Here is a 14,174-nt window from a genome sequence, read left to right as displayed (position 1 = left end):
ATAGTCCCAATGCCATCACTTCAATTCCTCTCATCAACTTCAATCGCACTCAATCGCACTCACCTTTTCCCCTCCACAACTCCCTCCATGACGTATCCAGCGCAAGGAGTCCCCCGTCCCTGAAAATCGCCCTCACCCGCAAAAGCAAAGTTTGCCAACCCCCCGAACCGATGATCGACAATGCAAAACACCAAAAAACGCATTGATTCAACTGAACCCTGCTGAAAAGGGTTCCTGACAGGTCAAAAATAGTGAGACGGCACGATGCTAGCTCCAAGACAATACAGAGGGGCGAACCCCGTTATGACGGGTCCCCCCTGCAGCTGAGACAGAAACAAGTCTATTGTTCATCTCGGCGTCACGGAAAATCTAGTGGCGCCCTTGTTTGCTTTGCTTTATGTGAATCGCTTCAGCTTAGTATCCCCCTCTTGTTCTATCCCGTCGACCAGGCCCTCGGCCCCCTCCAACTTATGGTCTTAGGGTATCCAAGTTGTCCGTCTGCTCAAGCAGGTTCACCAGCGGCAGGAACAGGCTCTCTCCCTGCTCGCCCTGCGACACGGCTGGTAGAAGCTGCTTCAGGTCGTCCCATGTCTTCCAGTACCATCCGTCGCACTTCTGTGGCTCTAGTACCTGCGTTGTGGGTTAGTCAGGTGGGCGCGCGGGAGAAGCAGCCCGTATTGAACGTACCTGGGGTTGTGCCGTCTTGTCCTCCATCTCGCAGAGGACGAAGAGGGTGATGTAGTGCTTTCCCTCCTTTTCGAATATGTCGTTTGTCACAGCGACGACCTTGACGCCTTTGACCTTGAGGCCTGTCTCCTCGAGGGTTTCGCGCTCAGCGCACACGAGGATGCTCTCACCATAGTCGAGATGGCCGCCAGGGAGTTGCCAGGTGCCTATGTCCCTTTTAGCTGCGAGTATTTGCATAGTATCACCGTGACTCACCCGCTCCATGGCTTCCCTTGCGCTTCCCAGTGACCATCTTGCCGTCTGGCCCATAAATAATGGCAGAAACGCCAACGCGGGGGTTGTGTGCAGCTGAGGCCATTGCGAATTGGACGCTTGAGTAAATTGTCAAACCAATGTACTAAACTTGTTCAAAATGAGGTGAATGCGAGGACTTCGATGTGAATGCAACAGACCCTGCGCTGATGAGAACCACCTTTATCGATCCTTCGTGAGGACGCCCAAGGCGGCGCAGCGCGCTGAGTCATCGCCGAAATCTGCCTTCTGCGGCCTCTATTCGTTGCACGGCGGTCGTGGAGCAATAGGACTGACTGAACTAGAAAAGTAGTGGGCGTAAATGGAGTTGCCGATATGCCTTGTACAGATTCTCCAGGTTCTATACTAGCTATCGGGAGCTTCTAAGGCTACAAGGTTGATATTTATCGAGATTTTCCTATGTGGTGGTTCAGGGTAATTGAGGGTGTGCACTGAGACGTCACCATTCGAATCATTTGTATTAACTAGCAACGCCCATCACAGCCTCTATTTAGTGCTGATGATGTTTATTTACAGTTCCATTTACTGATAGAGGCCTCATGATGTTCTTTTGTGTTGTTTAGGCTGTTATTCAAGGGCCAATGATCACTGTGCAAATGTTGCCCATCACCAGTCTCCACAACACTCTAGCAACTTTTCGTCATTTATTTACTCGTAAACACATCTAATATTGAACATGGCCAAATATCGCTCTAACAACTGATGATCTATGCGCAAAAGAAACAAAAAAAGGCCCTGCCAACAAAACGGCTCTCATCAAGTCGTAAATAATCCGTCAAACAAGGGGCTTCACAGCGTCTAAATGTGAAGCCTCCGAGATACTCCATGTGCCTTGGCGCTCTGCCTGCGATGGGACGTCCACCCCCACAGCCACGACAATAGAGGTTCATAGGAAAGAGGGTGGCTAGTCGAGCCTCGCTGTCTTACAGCAAAAACTCGACTTGAAACACTTTCAGAGAACAGTCGACAGAGCCTCGCAAGGACGGCTCCTTGTCAACCAACCTTTGAAAGGGCAGCTATCTATTCCTCGACATCACGGGAGACAACCCGCTACAAGGCTGTGTTATGCCTCGGCTGCACGAGGCCTGCGAATATAGTTTTTCAACGTTCGGATTCTTGCACCGAACCTGTCTCAGCAAGCCGGCGAACCGAGGCATCGACACGTGCCGATGTCTGACGGGGGAGGACAGTCTCAGAGGGACAACGTTAGGCCAGACAGTCATGTCAGGCCGCTGGGGCTGGTCCTGCACCAAATGTTTCGCCAGGCTCGCCCGCCAGTCACGGGAACGGCTGCGAGGGTGCAAACAGTCCATACAGCGCGTCCTGGGAAATGTCCTTTTCTTGGTCGTTCAAAAAGTCCAGCAGTCCTGGCGATGTGCCAAAAGCGGGATCGAAATGGTCCATGTGTGGGATGTAATCAGATGGAACATACGTACCCGTCGATGCTGTCGTGGTCGGCGCGAGACCGGGAGCCGAAGGGGTCATGGCCAGAGGGAAGAAGAAGCTCTCGTCAAGGCCTGCCGGCTGGGGTCCTTGCTCCGGACCTGCGGAACTGCTCTCCTTCAGAGTGGTCTGGAACTCACGGACCATATCTTGGAGGACGCTGAGCGGCTTTTTGAGGCCAAAGTTGCATCCAAGCTGCAGCTCGCTGAGGCATGTCCAGAAGAAGGAGATGGGCTCGGTGAATTGGCCTCTCTCGTGACGCTCTTGGCGAAGGATGACAATGACAGCCGAGTAGACAGCATACGAAAGCAGGAATGGCGCGCGACGGAGAGTAAACGACTCCCGATATCGCCGGACCAGCTTCTGGATCATCAGAGCACTCTGGATGCATGCCTCCTCACCGCGTCGCTTGGAGCTCTCGTCGGTGTGCCTCCTAAGGTGACCCTCCTCAAGGAACGCGCGGTGTAGCAGGATGGTGAGCGCATGGAACGTGGTACTGTACCGACTGTTAGCAAATAGGGACCCCTACGTGGGGGCACTGGGGTAAGCTCACTGTGGGGTGATTTGATGCGGTGGAGGCGTGATGGTGGTAGTATCATCGGGGTCGAATCGCAGGTGGCTGGGTAAGCTGTTCTGCCACTTCTCAAACTCCCTCTCGATCGATTCCTTCTTGTTGAGGAGGTACTCGGTCGTATACTTGACACACTGAATGCCATACAGGTCATTGATCCTTGTAGAGATCTGCAGTATACGGACGAGACTGCTAAACGTTGACACGGCGTGGGCAGGTTGACGTCCATACGGAGGTGGAGCCGAAGCCGGAGACTTGGGATCGACGTAGGGCTCCCACTCCTCGAGCTCCTCAAAGGTGTCGAGCAGCTGGAGTGGCACCCTGGCCTGCGCAGAGGCGAACATGCAGGGGCGTCCGAGGTACAGGGCCTGGGTAGCATCGGTGGTGAAGGCGGCCCAGTATAGGCGCTTGCGCATCTCCTGCTCCAGGTCCCGTCGTAGTACTCGCTCAGTGGTGACACCGCCCGTGCTCTCATAATCGGGACCCAGCATCAGGTGGCAACCCAGGTCGATAATCATGCGATGCGCAGTTCCTGACAAACTCCAGCCGGCGCTCGGTCTACCCTGCGACACGAGCGACACGCTGGTCAAGAGCAGAGCGAGGGCCGAAGGGATGCTAGGTTTGTCCAGCTCGTCAACGAGGAGTTCGCGGAATCGGTCGTAGAAGCGTCTGCCGACAGTTTGGGGGTCATCTCGGTCTGCGCGAAGACATAGGCGATCGCTGTATAGAGAAGTCGAGTAGAAGATGGCATTGAGGAGGAGTTTGTTTGCGAAAGGTCCACCGCCGCTAGCGAGACTATCCATGATGGCGGGTCGGTAGGAGATAAGGTAGGCGTAGTGCTGTCGGTTGAAGTGCAGATCGAGAAGATGCTTGGCCAGTTCAGGGTCCACGCCGTCCAGGTCCATCAAGTCTCGTGGGTTGCGGAACATGCGCGCCTCTCGTTGTCGTTGAAGCGCGGCATTGCTAATGAGGCGGGCTTTCGAGGCGGAGATGGCATCGTCGCCCTTGCGGGTCATGGTATTGATGTTTTCTCGGTGCTGGGCGCGGGACGTGGGGTTCATGATACTGGCGAGACCGTGGACTGCAGAAACGTAGCCGTTTTCGTGGAAGACACCGGCGACTCGGGCTTCGCTGGGTGACAAGCCGGTGCCATCGCCGTTGCCGTCGTTGCTGATGGGGCGAGGTACCAACTTTGCAGGAGCAAGTTCGGTCGAGTCGACGGGTGCATTTGTTCGCGAGAGGATAGTGTTGAAGCTGTCGAGTCGCGGCTTGGTCTCACCGTCGGTCGGCCCAACACTGCTTCGGGGCGGCGAGGAGAGGAAGCTGGCGCCCATTTCTTGCGCCGCTGTCGAGGCCGTCGGGGTCGGAAGAGGGCTCGCGATGGCGGCGGTTGAAGCCAGACGGCTCAGGCCATGTGTGGTGTAGTCCTGAGATGCGCGGGAAGGATGATCGGTATCCATGAGTTCGGCAGTCCACGCAGCCTGCATCTCGGGGGTGAGGATTCCGGCAGCCTTCATGTGGTCGAGCATGGTTGCGATGGTCGCCTCCAGACTCTGCACACGGGCACGAGAGGGACGAGGCTCACGTCGGGCATCGTGAGGGTACACGCAGGCAAGGTTGTTTGTGCTGCACTCGATGCACTGGGGTCGCGCGCCGTCGCAGCGAACCTTCTTCTGGCGACATGGCGTGCAAGTCTTGCAGAGAGCGCCACCGGACGAAGGGCGCGAAACTCCCCTAGAGTCTCGTCCGGTGCGTTTCACAATCTTGTTTGGGCCCGTCATTTGCGATCGCCTCTTGTGTGCCGCAGGCGCGGGCTTCGTCGGGGGCGGGGAGAGGTCAGCACGGCGGGCGACGGTGGTGATGGTGATGAGGCTGGAGGGAATCTCGTGGTGTTGAGGCGTTGGCTTGAGCGAAATGTTAGTCAAGCCCTGGGTCTGGGCTTGGGCTTGGGACATGGATCGAATCGGATGTGGATGGCAGGTGAGCGGCATCGGTCGCCGGTTATTTCGGTGAGCGTCTCTCCTGCCGTCAGGTCGGGTGTCTTGCCATTCCTGCGGGGAGCATCGGGCCATATTTCTAGGTGAACGGCCCACTGAACAGTAGCGGACTCGAACCCCGAGCCACTAGAATTCGGCCTCTGAGCCCGCTAGAGGGGCACTTCCCCGGTCAAATCGGGGTCCAGCCCGGATCCACCCGATTTCCTCCGCAAAGGCAGTGTCATCAAGGCGACGGTGAGTGGTTGACGAAAAAGACTGATGCTCACCTCACCGGCCAGACGATTGATTGAAGAAGAAGCTATCGTTCAATTGGGGTATGATTTCCAGAGTTGTCACACCCAGCACGTGCGGGCATAGCTCGGCATCCTCGGTGTCCAAGCTGAATATTGTGGCATCCAATACCTCGACAACTCTCTCTACCATGATGCACAATATGCAGTTCGGCATGTTGATACCCCGCATTCGTCTAATTTGGAACAGGTTAGGCATATGAGCGATGCAGCCTGAGCCGTCATATGAAACGAGTCAAGAAACTCGTCACATATGCTGTGTCAACTCGCGTTCGGATGAATGGAGCTTCTCTAGTCAGGAACCTACTGCTACATAGCTTCCCGTCCCCCGCATCAACAAGCCCGAGATATGTCCTAAGATCTGGCTCTTTGACTCCAAGAGTGTGAATTCGTCAACTCAGCACTACTATTGGCCGTGACCATGAACTTTGCAGATCCCGAAAGGCGATATTAGAAGGAGGCCATACTCATGTAACCACGTAAACTGTCGTCAGCCATGCTACCAAAAGTGGTGGCTTCAATCTTCTTTCACGAGTGCCATCATCCTACAACCCTCCTCTCTTCCGCCTTCCTTTCTCCCGAGCAGCTGACGAGTCCAAGGTTTGATCAAACCTTGCCCGGGCCTAGGAGTCATCAGGCAAGTGAGCCAAAACCAAGAAGGAATGCGAAGAACCGGAGATATGTGGATGAGGGTTGGCGAGCGTCGAGAGAGGATTCAGTTCCAAATCTATGCGTTGTGGCTGCTCCAGCTAGCTCACACTCGAGCCATCGGATTTTCATGTTGTTGTCACATGAATGACTCTATCAGGATCCGATGATCCGTCCTGGCACTCTCGTCCTGGTTACCCCTCTTTCACATGAAGGCGGCATCAAGTTAACAAGCTGGAAACATCTCGGGATCAATGATCCATTCAGGTAAGCACGGCTGTGTCTTCCGATTCTTCGCAGCCGGCTCTCGATGCCCCATCCAGCATAGTATGTGTGCAGATAGGGCAGGAGGGGTTGTTCAAGGAGGTTCCTAAGATTCCGAAAAGACCCAGGGCATGGATGGCTCGATAAGAATAAGAATTAGGTTAATGCCTCATTACTTTTAAAGAAATCTAGACTAGTAGTTTATATCCCGATCGAACTCTGGTCAACCTAGCGGATGAGCCATGACGGCTGGCATGGGAAGTAGTTACAACCTACTCACTCGGTAGAATAAACGCCCGGGTGGCTAGGTATGGTGCTTGAACTGGGCGGGCGCTCCAACTTGCTAACCAACAAGATTCTTGCGTGCGCCACAAATTCACCCAAACGGTCGAAGCGTGATGGATAAAGTTGAAGTCGGCTATGTAGCTGTCAAATGATGTTTTGAACAATTGCCGAGAGACGGGAACGTTGTTCGACTAGTACCCATCTTTAGCCGCAACGGTGATAGGCAAGTACATCAAGCCAAGCCATGGCCAAGGTATTTTTTACCCAGGTGCCGGCCAAATCCCTGGTGCCACTACTTACTCCCCAGACGAGAAGCAAGTCTTGTTCTATCTAGCGAAAAGTCTAACCTGCATCTTGAGCCGGCATCGGACATTGCAAGGCTTCTTGTAACAGTGAATGGGAACTGGGCCGTGACGATGGCCGATTACTACAACAATATGCTCAAGGCAAGGCACCTTTGTTCGGCCTGTTGGTACCAATTGCCGTTCTTTCTATAAATGCATTGTTTGCTTCTTGAGCATCAGGGCATCATCCCATGGTTGGAAGACCAAGCAGTGACCCGGCTTTTGGGCAATGAATTCAGTCTCGCAAGTTTTATTAGCTTGTAGCTTCATACATGAGGTATCCAAGTACCATCTGCCGCACCTCCTTATCACGATTCCATCCCTTGTCTGTCCCATACCATAGTGCAGATCATCCTCAAGAAGCTGCCCATCGAAACTAGTGCGATTACACTCTCAAAATAGAACTTGACAACTCATATTCACAACATGACTCCTGTAATTGGCCATAGAAAGGCTTGGCTTGCATCGGGTTCAGGAAGTGCCGGAGCATCTCCAAGCCGGAAGCCCAACATCCGAAAGCTTCGCAGACTCTGTCATCCTACCTACAGCTTGACCACGTATTTCTGGCCAGAAAACTTCGCTTCAAGCATGGAACCGAAGATCCATTTGCAAGGGGTGCCTTACTTTGTGGCGCAATGAGGCACGGTGGCCATGCGTTATCTACGGCAGTTTGCGGCGTCGCAGTGTGTTGCTGCATTGGGATTGATGTCGATCTTGCTTCAAACACTGTTTTCTTAGCACTCCTTTCTCTGGAAGCTCTGCACGAAACAAATCTCTGGATGAAGCAATTGGCAAGTTTCCTGGCTTTTCCGGGATAAACGATGCTTCTTTGAGTTTACAGATTTGTCTGCAACTTTCTTTGAGCTGTGGCTCCCGCGATCAAACAATCATAACTGGTTGCCTGGGCCTCAAGTCTTGGTAACAAAGGTTTCACAGTCGCTTTTCTAGAGAGTTAAAGGAGGATAAAATCGTAACTCATATAAAAATTCTAGCTACAGACACAGGATATCATATCACTGAAAGTAACGAGTTTCCAATCACTAGGCATTTTCAAATTGAAAAGTAGGTAACTGAGGGCAAAATCAAGAGCCTGAAATTGGGACATGCGAATTAGCTATGGTATGCTAAGTCAAGGCTTGAAAACTTCAAGAGGCGAGAGCAGAGTTGCAACCCGATAACTCGTAAATGCCTATCTTGAGAAGGCATCCGAGGCCCAAATGAGTTGCAAGTAAGCCTTGGTAACGTTACCTTAGGTAAATCAGACAAGTAACCTTAAGTCAGCCGCATGGGAATGGGCGGTAAGCTTCATCGTTTCAAGTACGGGGTGTGGCTGGCTGACTGCTGCAATACTCTGCTTGGGCTGACCAACACCCCTCTATTTGGTAAACATTGACTTGTTTGCCCACCCTAGGTAGTAAATACCTGAGTAACTCAAATTATCAAGATTTATCTCGCTACCTAGATCATAACCTCGTAGTCCAAATCCATTTGGGATTATGTGGACAGCGTTTGTGTTTGATAGTGACAAAATTGTCATTGAAACTTCTTTGTTCCTTTTCAAGCTTAGTCTCTTCTTTCTGTCCCCTGTCGAGCTGAAAATCCACCACGCTGCTGCACACCCTCTCACGTAAGCTCTCGCTAAAGTATCACGCACTCACTCGGCGCTCCAATATCATGCACCCGCATATCATCCAATGGATCTTGCATGCATCCCGGCATCGGTGCTTCTGGTGGTGTTTGCACCTGAAATTGTGTCTCGCGTCTTGCCATTCGGTAGAGCCTCCTCTTCATGGCGAGAGCCTCTTCAAGGTACTCGGCCCCCTCTACGTCATTTTCATAGTCGAGTAGAATTGCCTCTATCTCAGCAGATCGGTAAGAGTCTGTGATGGATGCCCAGACCATCTTAAGGTAGTCTGGTGTAAACGCAGCACCGTTGGGTCGGCTGGGAGCAGTCTGCTCTGTCAACACGATAGCCTCGTCGACATATTGGTGTGACTCGGTAAGAAGGTCTAGATCGTGGTCGAATATCCGTAGGACGTGGTTCAAAATGGATCCCAGACCCAAGAGCAACCCCCACGCAAATCGGTATGAGGACAGGACTCTCATGGCCATGGGTGGCGCTTTAGGTGTCATGGTGGCCATTGTTGCAAATGTGACGAGCTGGCGGATTCTTGCCTTTTCGGACTGTACAAGATTGTACATGCACCGAAGCTGATACTGGTAACGCCTCGGCGAACGAATGTAGATGGCCGCTTCTGCCATTGTTGTGGGCTCCAGGCTCAAAAATGCGCCTTGGTGGTACCGGACAGGGCGAGGAGTGCCAGTGTTTTTGCAGGCATTCCAAAACCATGGGCCCAACTCAAACCTTGGGTTGAGAATGTTTGCTAGAACCTAGAGACTTGATGTCAGTATGGGGTGCAAGAATACATTCACCAAGAACACTTACTGCTAATTGAGTCAGTCCCTGGAAGTATTCAGGCTCAATATCCTCTGCCTTTCCAGCCTCAACAGCTTCGCGGAATAAATGTGATATCATTTCGCGATGCTGCTCTGCGTGCTTGCGGTCAAGCCAAGACTGGGCTCAACGTTAGTGGATGGATAGGTGCATATTGTGGCTTGCAGATACTCACATGGCAAATGTACATGACAGAAACTGTGCGCATCTTTGTGACGACAGGTTCTGAAGGGTCTTGTATTGACTTTCGAGTCGCGGCCAGAGCTTCACCGTACTTGGTGAGAGCATCCACCTTGGATTGTTGGTATTGACGAGATCTGTATAGCGCGACCATGGCGGACACGCAGGCATCGAGGGCTGGATTGGAACCCAGTTGTTGGGGAAGATCAGGGATGAGCTTGCCTCCAAAGGCGCGTAGATCGTATCGAATGTCTTCGATGCCGAGGATGTGGACGAGCGACGATGCGACTCTTGTCTTGCCATTGCTGGGACTCCGTCTCGGTGTTGGAGTCAGGCGCTGATCCTCAACTCCAAAAGACTGAAACTTCCATCGCTTGACGCCATTCCCAACGCAATTAATCGATAGTCGTTTGCATCGGCCGCACTTTGGTTGGACTTTGTCGCACTACCCCCCATTCCATGGTTAGCGTGGGACGGGTCGCTAGGTTAGGCGCGCATCCTCCCGCGCGTGGCTGGGCTTACCCGTTTCTTCTGCCTCCTACAGGCCTCGCAGCCCGTGCTAGAGGGAGTTCCGGGCATGTTTTAGGGGCTCAGGCGGTGGTATTTGGAGTAGTGGAACGAAGTAAAGACACGCGATGGTCGTGATGACATGTGCTGACCTGATTACAGAATTTGGAAGAGGTGACAATGGTCGGTATATAACGCGCGCATCAGCATCAGCATGCCGACAAAGGTTCCACAGCACGTGACGTGATATGTCGCTGCAGAGTTGCAGCACAAGGGTTTCGGCCGTAGCGAGCATGCGGGCTGAGGTTGAATTAAACCAACTCCGCCCTGGGGGGCTGTGTGCGTGCGTGGCCCAGGGGTCTCAGCCTTATAGGACGGCTAAAAAAAGGAACCTCGAAATGACAGGACAAGGGCGCGTTTATCGTCTGAGAAGGTTTGGGGTCAAGATACGGACATCTGCGGAGAGACAAACTCTCCGCATGGTAACCCTTCCGCAGGAGATGGCCAATTAGACATGGTAGAAAAGATCTTTGACCTGAGTAAGCGGGACAAGAGAGGATAGGTACGAGAAAATGTCACGCAATCCCTGGAGTCTACAGCGGTAATTTGCCCACGACGACAGATCAATTTGCAGACAAGCATGGCTCCAGACGGAACAGCCAGCCAATTCGGCCAGCGCCAACTGTCGACGGTGACAAGGTGGTCAGACCCTTAACTGCGGCTACGGACCAATCTCGTCGCCAAGCGACGATTGATAGCCCGTTGCGGCTGGACGTTTCCCCACTTGGTGTCCGAGCTAACTGTGTATCACCGGACGGGGCCGGACAGGGGATGCTAGTGACTTGCGTTTCAGTGGAACCGTGCGTTGGACGAGACGCGGATGAGGGACATGGATGGTCTGGGTGGTGGTGCTGTGTTGCACGAGAAGAGTGTGCACCAAAGGTCTTCCTTCGGCTTGACAGGTCGGCATTTGGGAGACTACCAGCCACAGCGAGAGAGTCATAGTCGGTCATGTGTGGCGCGCACCTCTAGGGTAACATCCATGAGGAGGATGTATATACTCTCCATGCCCAACACAAGATTCGTTCTAAGACTTTGGAGTCTTCTAATGTCTTCTCAACTGTTGGGGACTATTTAGTGCGTCAACTGGATGATCTGCGGGCGTCACCTGCTAAGACAACGAACCCATCAGAAACGTCAGGCCAACACCACTCCCGAATCAGAGGCCTCACCTTGACACGACAAGAATCCTGTTCATCACAACTGCACAGTCATCCATTACACCATCATTCGGCCGAGAAGGCAGAACACGTCCACTTCCCCATTTTCGGCTGTCTTTTTCACCGTTTCAAGCCCACAAGCGCGTGCGAGGCCTCATATCTGACCCCTATCGTGAGGACCCCAGCCACAGTAATCAGCCACCGGTATGCCCGATGCCATGCCGGGGATTTTTGCATCCATCGCGCGGCTTGGGAGGCAGCAACACCGCAGCCTAGAAAATGTACGAATCGTACATATTTTCTGTACCTCGTAAAAGAATTGACTAGAACGTTTCGGTAGATCGAACAACCAAACAGATTGCGTAGTTGCAAGATGCTCTGAATGACGCATGGCCAACGTGACGCAACGTATATGCACGAGAGCTCGTGTGGGAACTTGGAAGAACTGCTAACACTTGCAGGGTCGATAATCTTATCTTATTGGCCAATGGATCAGTTTCGGATCTGCATGTCGTGATTCATCTGGGCTCGAAAGTCAGGGAGGCCTCGACACCAAGGCTCCAGCTCCAGGCTCCAGGCACGAACAGGCAGTGATTCACAAACACGATGTTTCAGGTGCTTCGTATGCTAGTTATGGTAATGAATTGACAAAATGAAATCTAGCTTCTTGAGTAGCCTCAAACAACTATCTACAGAATCATAAAGGAATGTAGCTAATCATTAAAACCATACAATCATAGACACTTACCTCGCGGCCCCCAATGTCTCTGCACGCCACTCCCAATTACTAGGTACTCCTTGCATGAACCCCCCCTATATCCCTCCCAAACTTCCACTCAACCCTGCGTGCGCCACACACACACTAGTTGGTTCCCAAGCGCCTGTTTCATCCACTCGCTCTGCTTTCCCCAGCACCAATTAGCTGGAGTATCAGGATGCCGCTCATGGCGGCCATCAGGGCCCAGTGGTAGCCAAGCTCAGACGTTGCGCCTGAACCCTTGAACTGGAACCCGCCGACTTTAGACCTGTGATTTGATCGTGACGATGGTTTTTCCTCGGAGAGAATCGCCACCGTCTCTTTTCTGCTGCTTGAACCGCTGTCTGTTGCTGCAGGGGAACCATAGTATTCTTGGCCGTATGGAGAGGGATACCACTGTTGCGACATGGCTTCCTCTCCACCGGGGCCGAGACGTGTGAGCTTCCACTTTCCGGCAGACTTTGAAGAACGGCGCCACTCGAAAGTTTCAAAGTGGTTGTTTGTGCCATCTCCGACAACCATGGTGAACCTAAACCAGGTCACCGGGTCGGCGTACTCGCACTGCAGAACGATCTGGCAAGGCATGATACCGCAGCTCGGGACACCGGGCAGGTGAAAGGTTGATTCATGACCGGACCTCTCGACATAGAGCATTGGACTGCCCTGGACTCTTGAGCCAGCATAGAGAATCGTTGGACCGTTCCAACCCTGAGGCATGTCGGCAGAGTATAAAGCTGAAGATCCAGGAGCGGCGATATGTAGAACCATCCTGGAGGAAGAGTTCATCCAGGTGAACTGTATGTTTTGAGGGAGACCCATGAGAGCCACCTCGTGAGGAATCTCTATAGGACTATCCGGTCTCCAAGATCCTTCTCCAAGGGAGTAGGAGTCCTGAAGAGTTGGCACAAACAGTGGGAAGAGCATCTTGGTCGTGTTGAAGGGAAACCTGTTGTAGTTTGCTGTTGCTTTTCGATTTCGAGTGTTTGCTGCTTTGCTCTTTGAAGCTTTGTCTTGAGACTTTGTCTGATTGCTGTTGAATATCCTCGAACAACGAGATACCGGAGGCCGTGTTATATACAAAAGAATCATCCATCTTGAAGAAACAAAGACTCGACCCAGATCTGGCACAAGTAGGCGTTTTCAGGTACCTGGCCATGGACAGTTTGGTATGACCTAATTTGCCCAGACTCCAGGTAGCTAGCGGCGCGAGTTTCCCAACTAACTAGCGGGCTCAAGCCGGTGAACGGGTTGGTTGGTTGGCTCCAGTACAAGGGGACGAGGTGACACCCCCCAGGAAGAAGACAACCGAAGGACCGGGCCCATTTCGCGTCTGTAAAACGCACGAGGCGATTCTTCCTCTCAGCCCTAAAATGGAGCATCTACCGACACCATCGAGCACATCGGCAGTGATTGGCTCTACCGAAGATCCCTCATTGTTGGTAACGAAAAAGCCACAGTTTTCGCACTGTGGTTTATCCTTGTCGTGTGGTTTACAGCTTCAACTGGTGGACCTTCCCTAATCGGGTCCATCTTGCGCTGGCATGGGTCCGGTGCATGCAGCAACACGTCATGATCAACCTCTGTAGGAGACTCATTGGAGGGGGTGGACGTGTAGCTGGCACCACATGGCGTACAGGGGTGGTTACCAATCGAGTTGAATTTCGCGGTCCCTTGCAATATTGGGTCTTGGCGTTTGGTGATGCTATCCAACGGCGTTGCTCTACACACTCATATACACATAATCCCCTACACACCTCATACAGTCCACCACCTACCATACACTCGTTCGTTTTCACGCCCCTCCCTACACTACATCCGTCGTTTTCCCCTGCAGAAGCCTACAAAGATGCCCGCCGTGAACCAACCACAACACATAATCCCACCTCCTATACTTGGAAAGCCACCACCCCAGATCCCCAACGCCTCATCGATTGACAGGCGGGAAAACGGGCTGTGCACACTTTTCAGCCCAAATTGTGGAGCCCAGATTGAAGGCGGCGGGTCCTCACACGCACTCCCAAGGGCCTGGTATAGCAACCATATGCATCTTGCGCCATTCCGAAGTCCAGGGCGCAGTCCTTTTGGGAGGCTCAGATGCAGTCTGCTCCTTCAAGTACGTGGCTTATTGTGGCTTGCTATGACTTGGTTGGCTACCCTCTGCGAGGAATGGTCTTTGGGTTCGTGTATAAAGTGCTTAGAAGAATCCGTGTTTCG

General features: G+C 52.7%; 4 protein-coding genes across 4 annotated transcripts; all 4 read right to left on the bottom strand.

Moving 5' to 3' along the window:
* Positions 1-468: 468 nt before the first annotated feature.
* LRP88_11712 (NUDIX hydrolase domain-like protein) lies at positions 469-1,045 on the bottom strand (the record flags this gene model as incomplete). Its single annotated transcript, XM_083248134.1, has 3 exons — positions 469-630; positions 688-893; positions 943-1,045. The coding sequence occupies 3 exons, from the start codon at positions 1,043-1,045 to the stop codon at positions 469-471; spliced, it is 471 nt and encodes a 156-aa protein (XP_083095564.1).
* A 1,232-nt stretch (positions 1,046-2,277) lies between these two features.
* On the bottom strand, positions 2,278-5,085 carry LRP88_11711 (transcription factor domain-containing protein; the record flags this gene model as incomplete). Its single annotated transcript, XM_083248133.1, has 2 exons — positions 2,278-2,938; positions 2,996-5,085. The coding sequence occupies 2 exons, from the start codon at positions 5,083-5,085 to the stop codon at positions 2,278-2,280; spliced, it is 2,751 nt and encodes a 916-aa protein (XP_083095563.1).
* A 3,210-nt stretch (positions 5,086-8,295) lies between these two features.
* Positions 8,296-10,055, bottom strand: LRP88_11710 (Zn(II)2Cys6 transcription factor domain-containing protein; the record flags this gene model as incomplete). The annotated part of the gene is made up of 5 exons (XM_083248132.1): positions 8,296-8,299; positions 8,496-9,232; positions 9,288-9,416; positions 9,472-9,921; positions 9,999-10,055. 5 exons carry the CDS (start codon positions 10,053-10,055, stop codon positions 8,296-8,298), a joined length of 1,377 nt encoding a protein of 458 aa, XP_083095562.1.
* A 2,034-nt stretch (positions 10,056-12,089) lies between these two features.
* On the bottom strand, positions 12,090-12,884 carry LRP88_11709 (uncharacterized protein; the record flags this gene model as incomplete). Its single annotated transcript, XM_083248131.1, has 1 exon — positions 12,090-12,884. The coding sequence occupies one exon, from the start codon at positions 12,882-12,884 to the stop codon at positions 12,090-12,092; it is 795 nt and encodes a 264-aa protein (XP_083095561.1).
* Positions 12,885-14,174: the final 1,290 nt, after the last annotated feature.

This window comes from Fusarium phalaenopsidis (genome assembly GCF_050370095.1).
Source record: "Fusarium phalaenopsidis strain FUZ10S chromosome Unknown contig_32316, whole genome shotgun sequence".
NCBI lineage: Eukaryota > Fungi > Ascomycota > Sordariomycetes > Hypocreales > Nectriaceae > Fusarium > Fusarium phalaenopsidis.
Note: the sequence above shows the minus strand (reverse complement) of the source record. Positions and strands in the feature narration are given on the sequence as shown.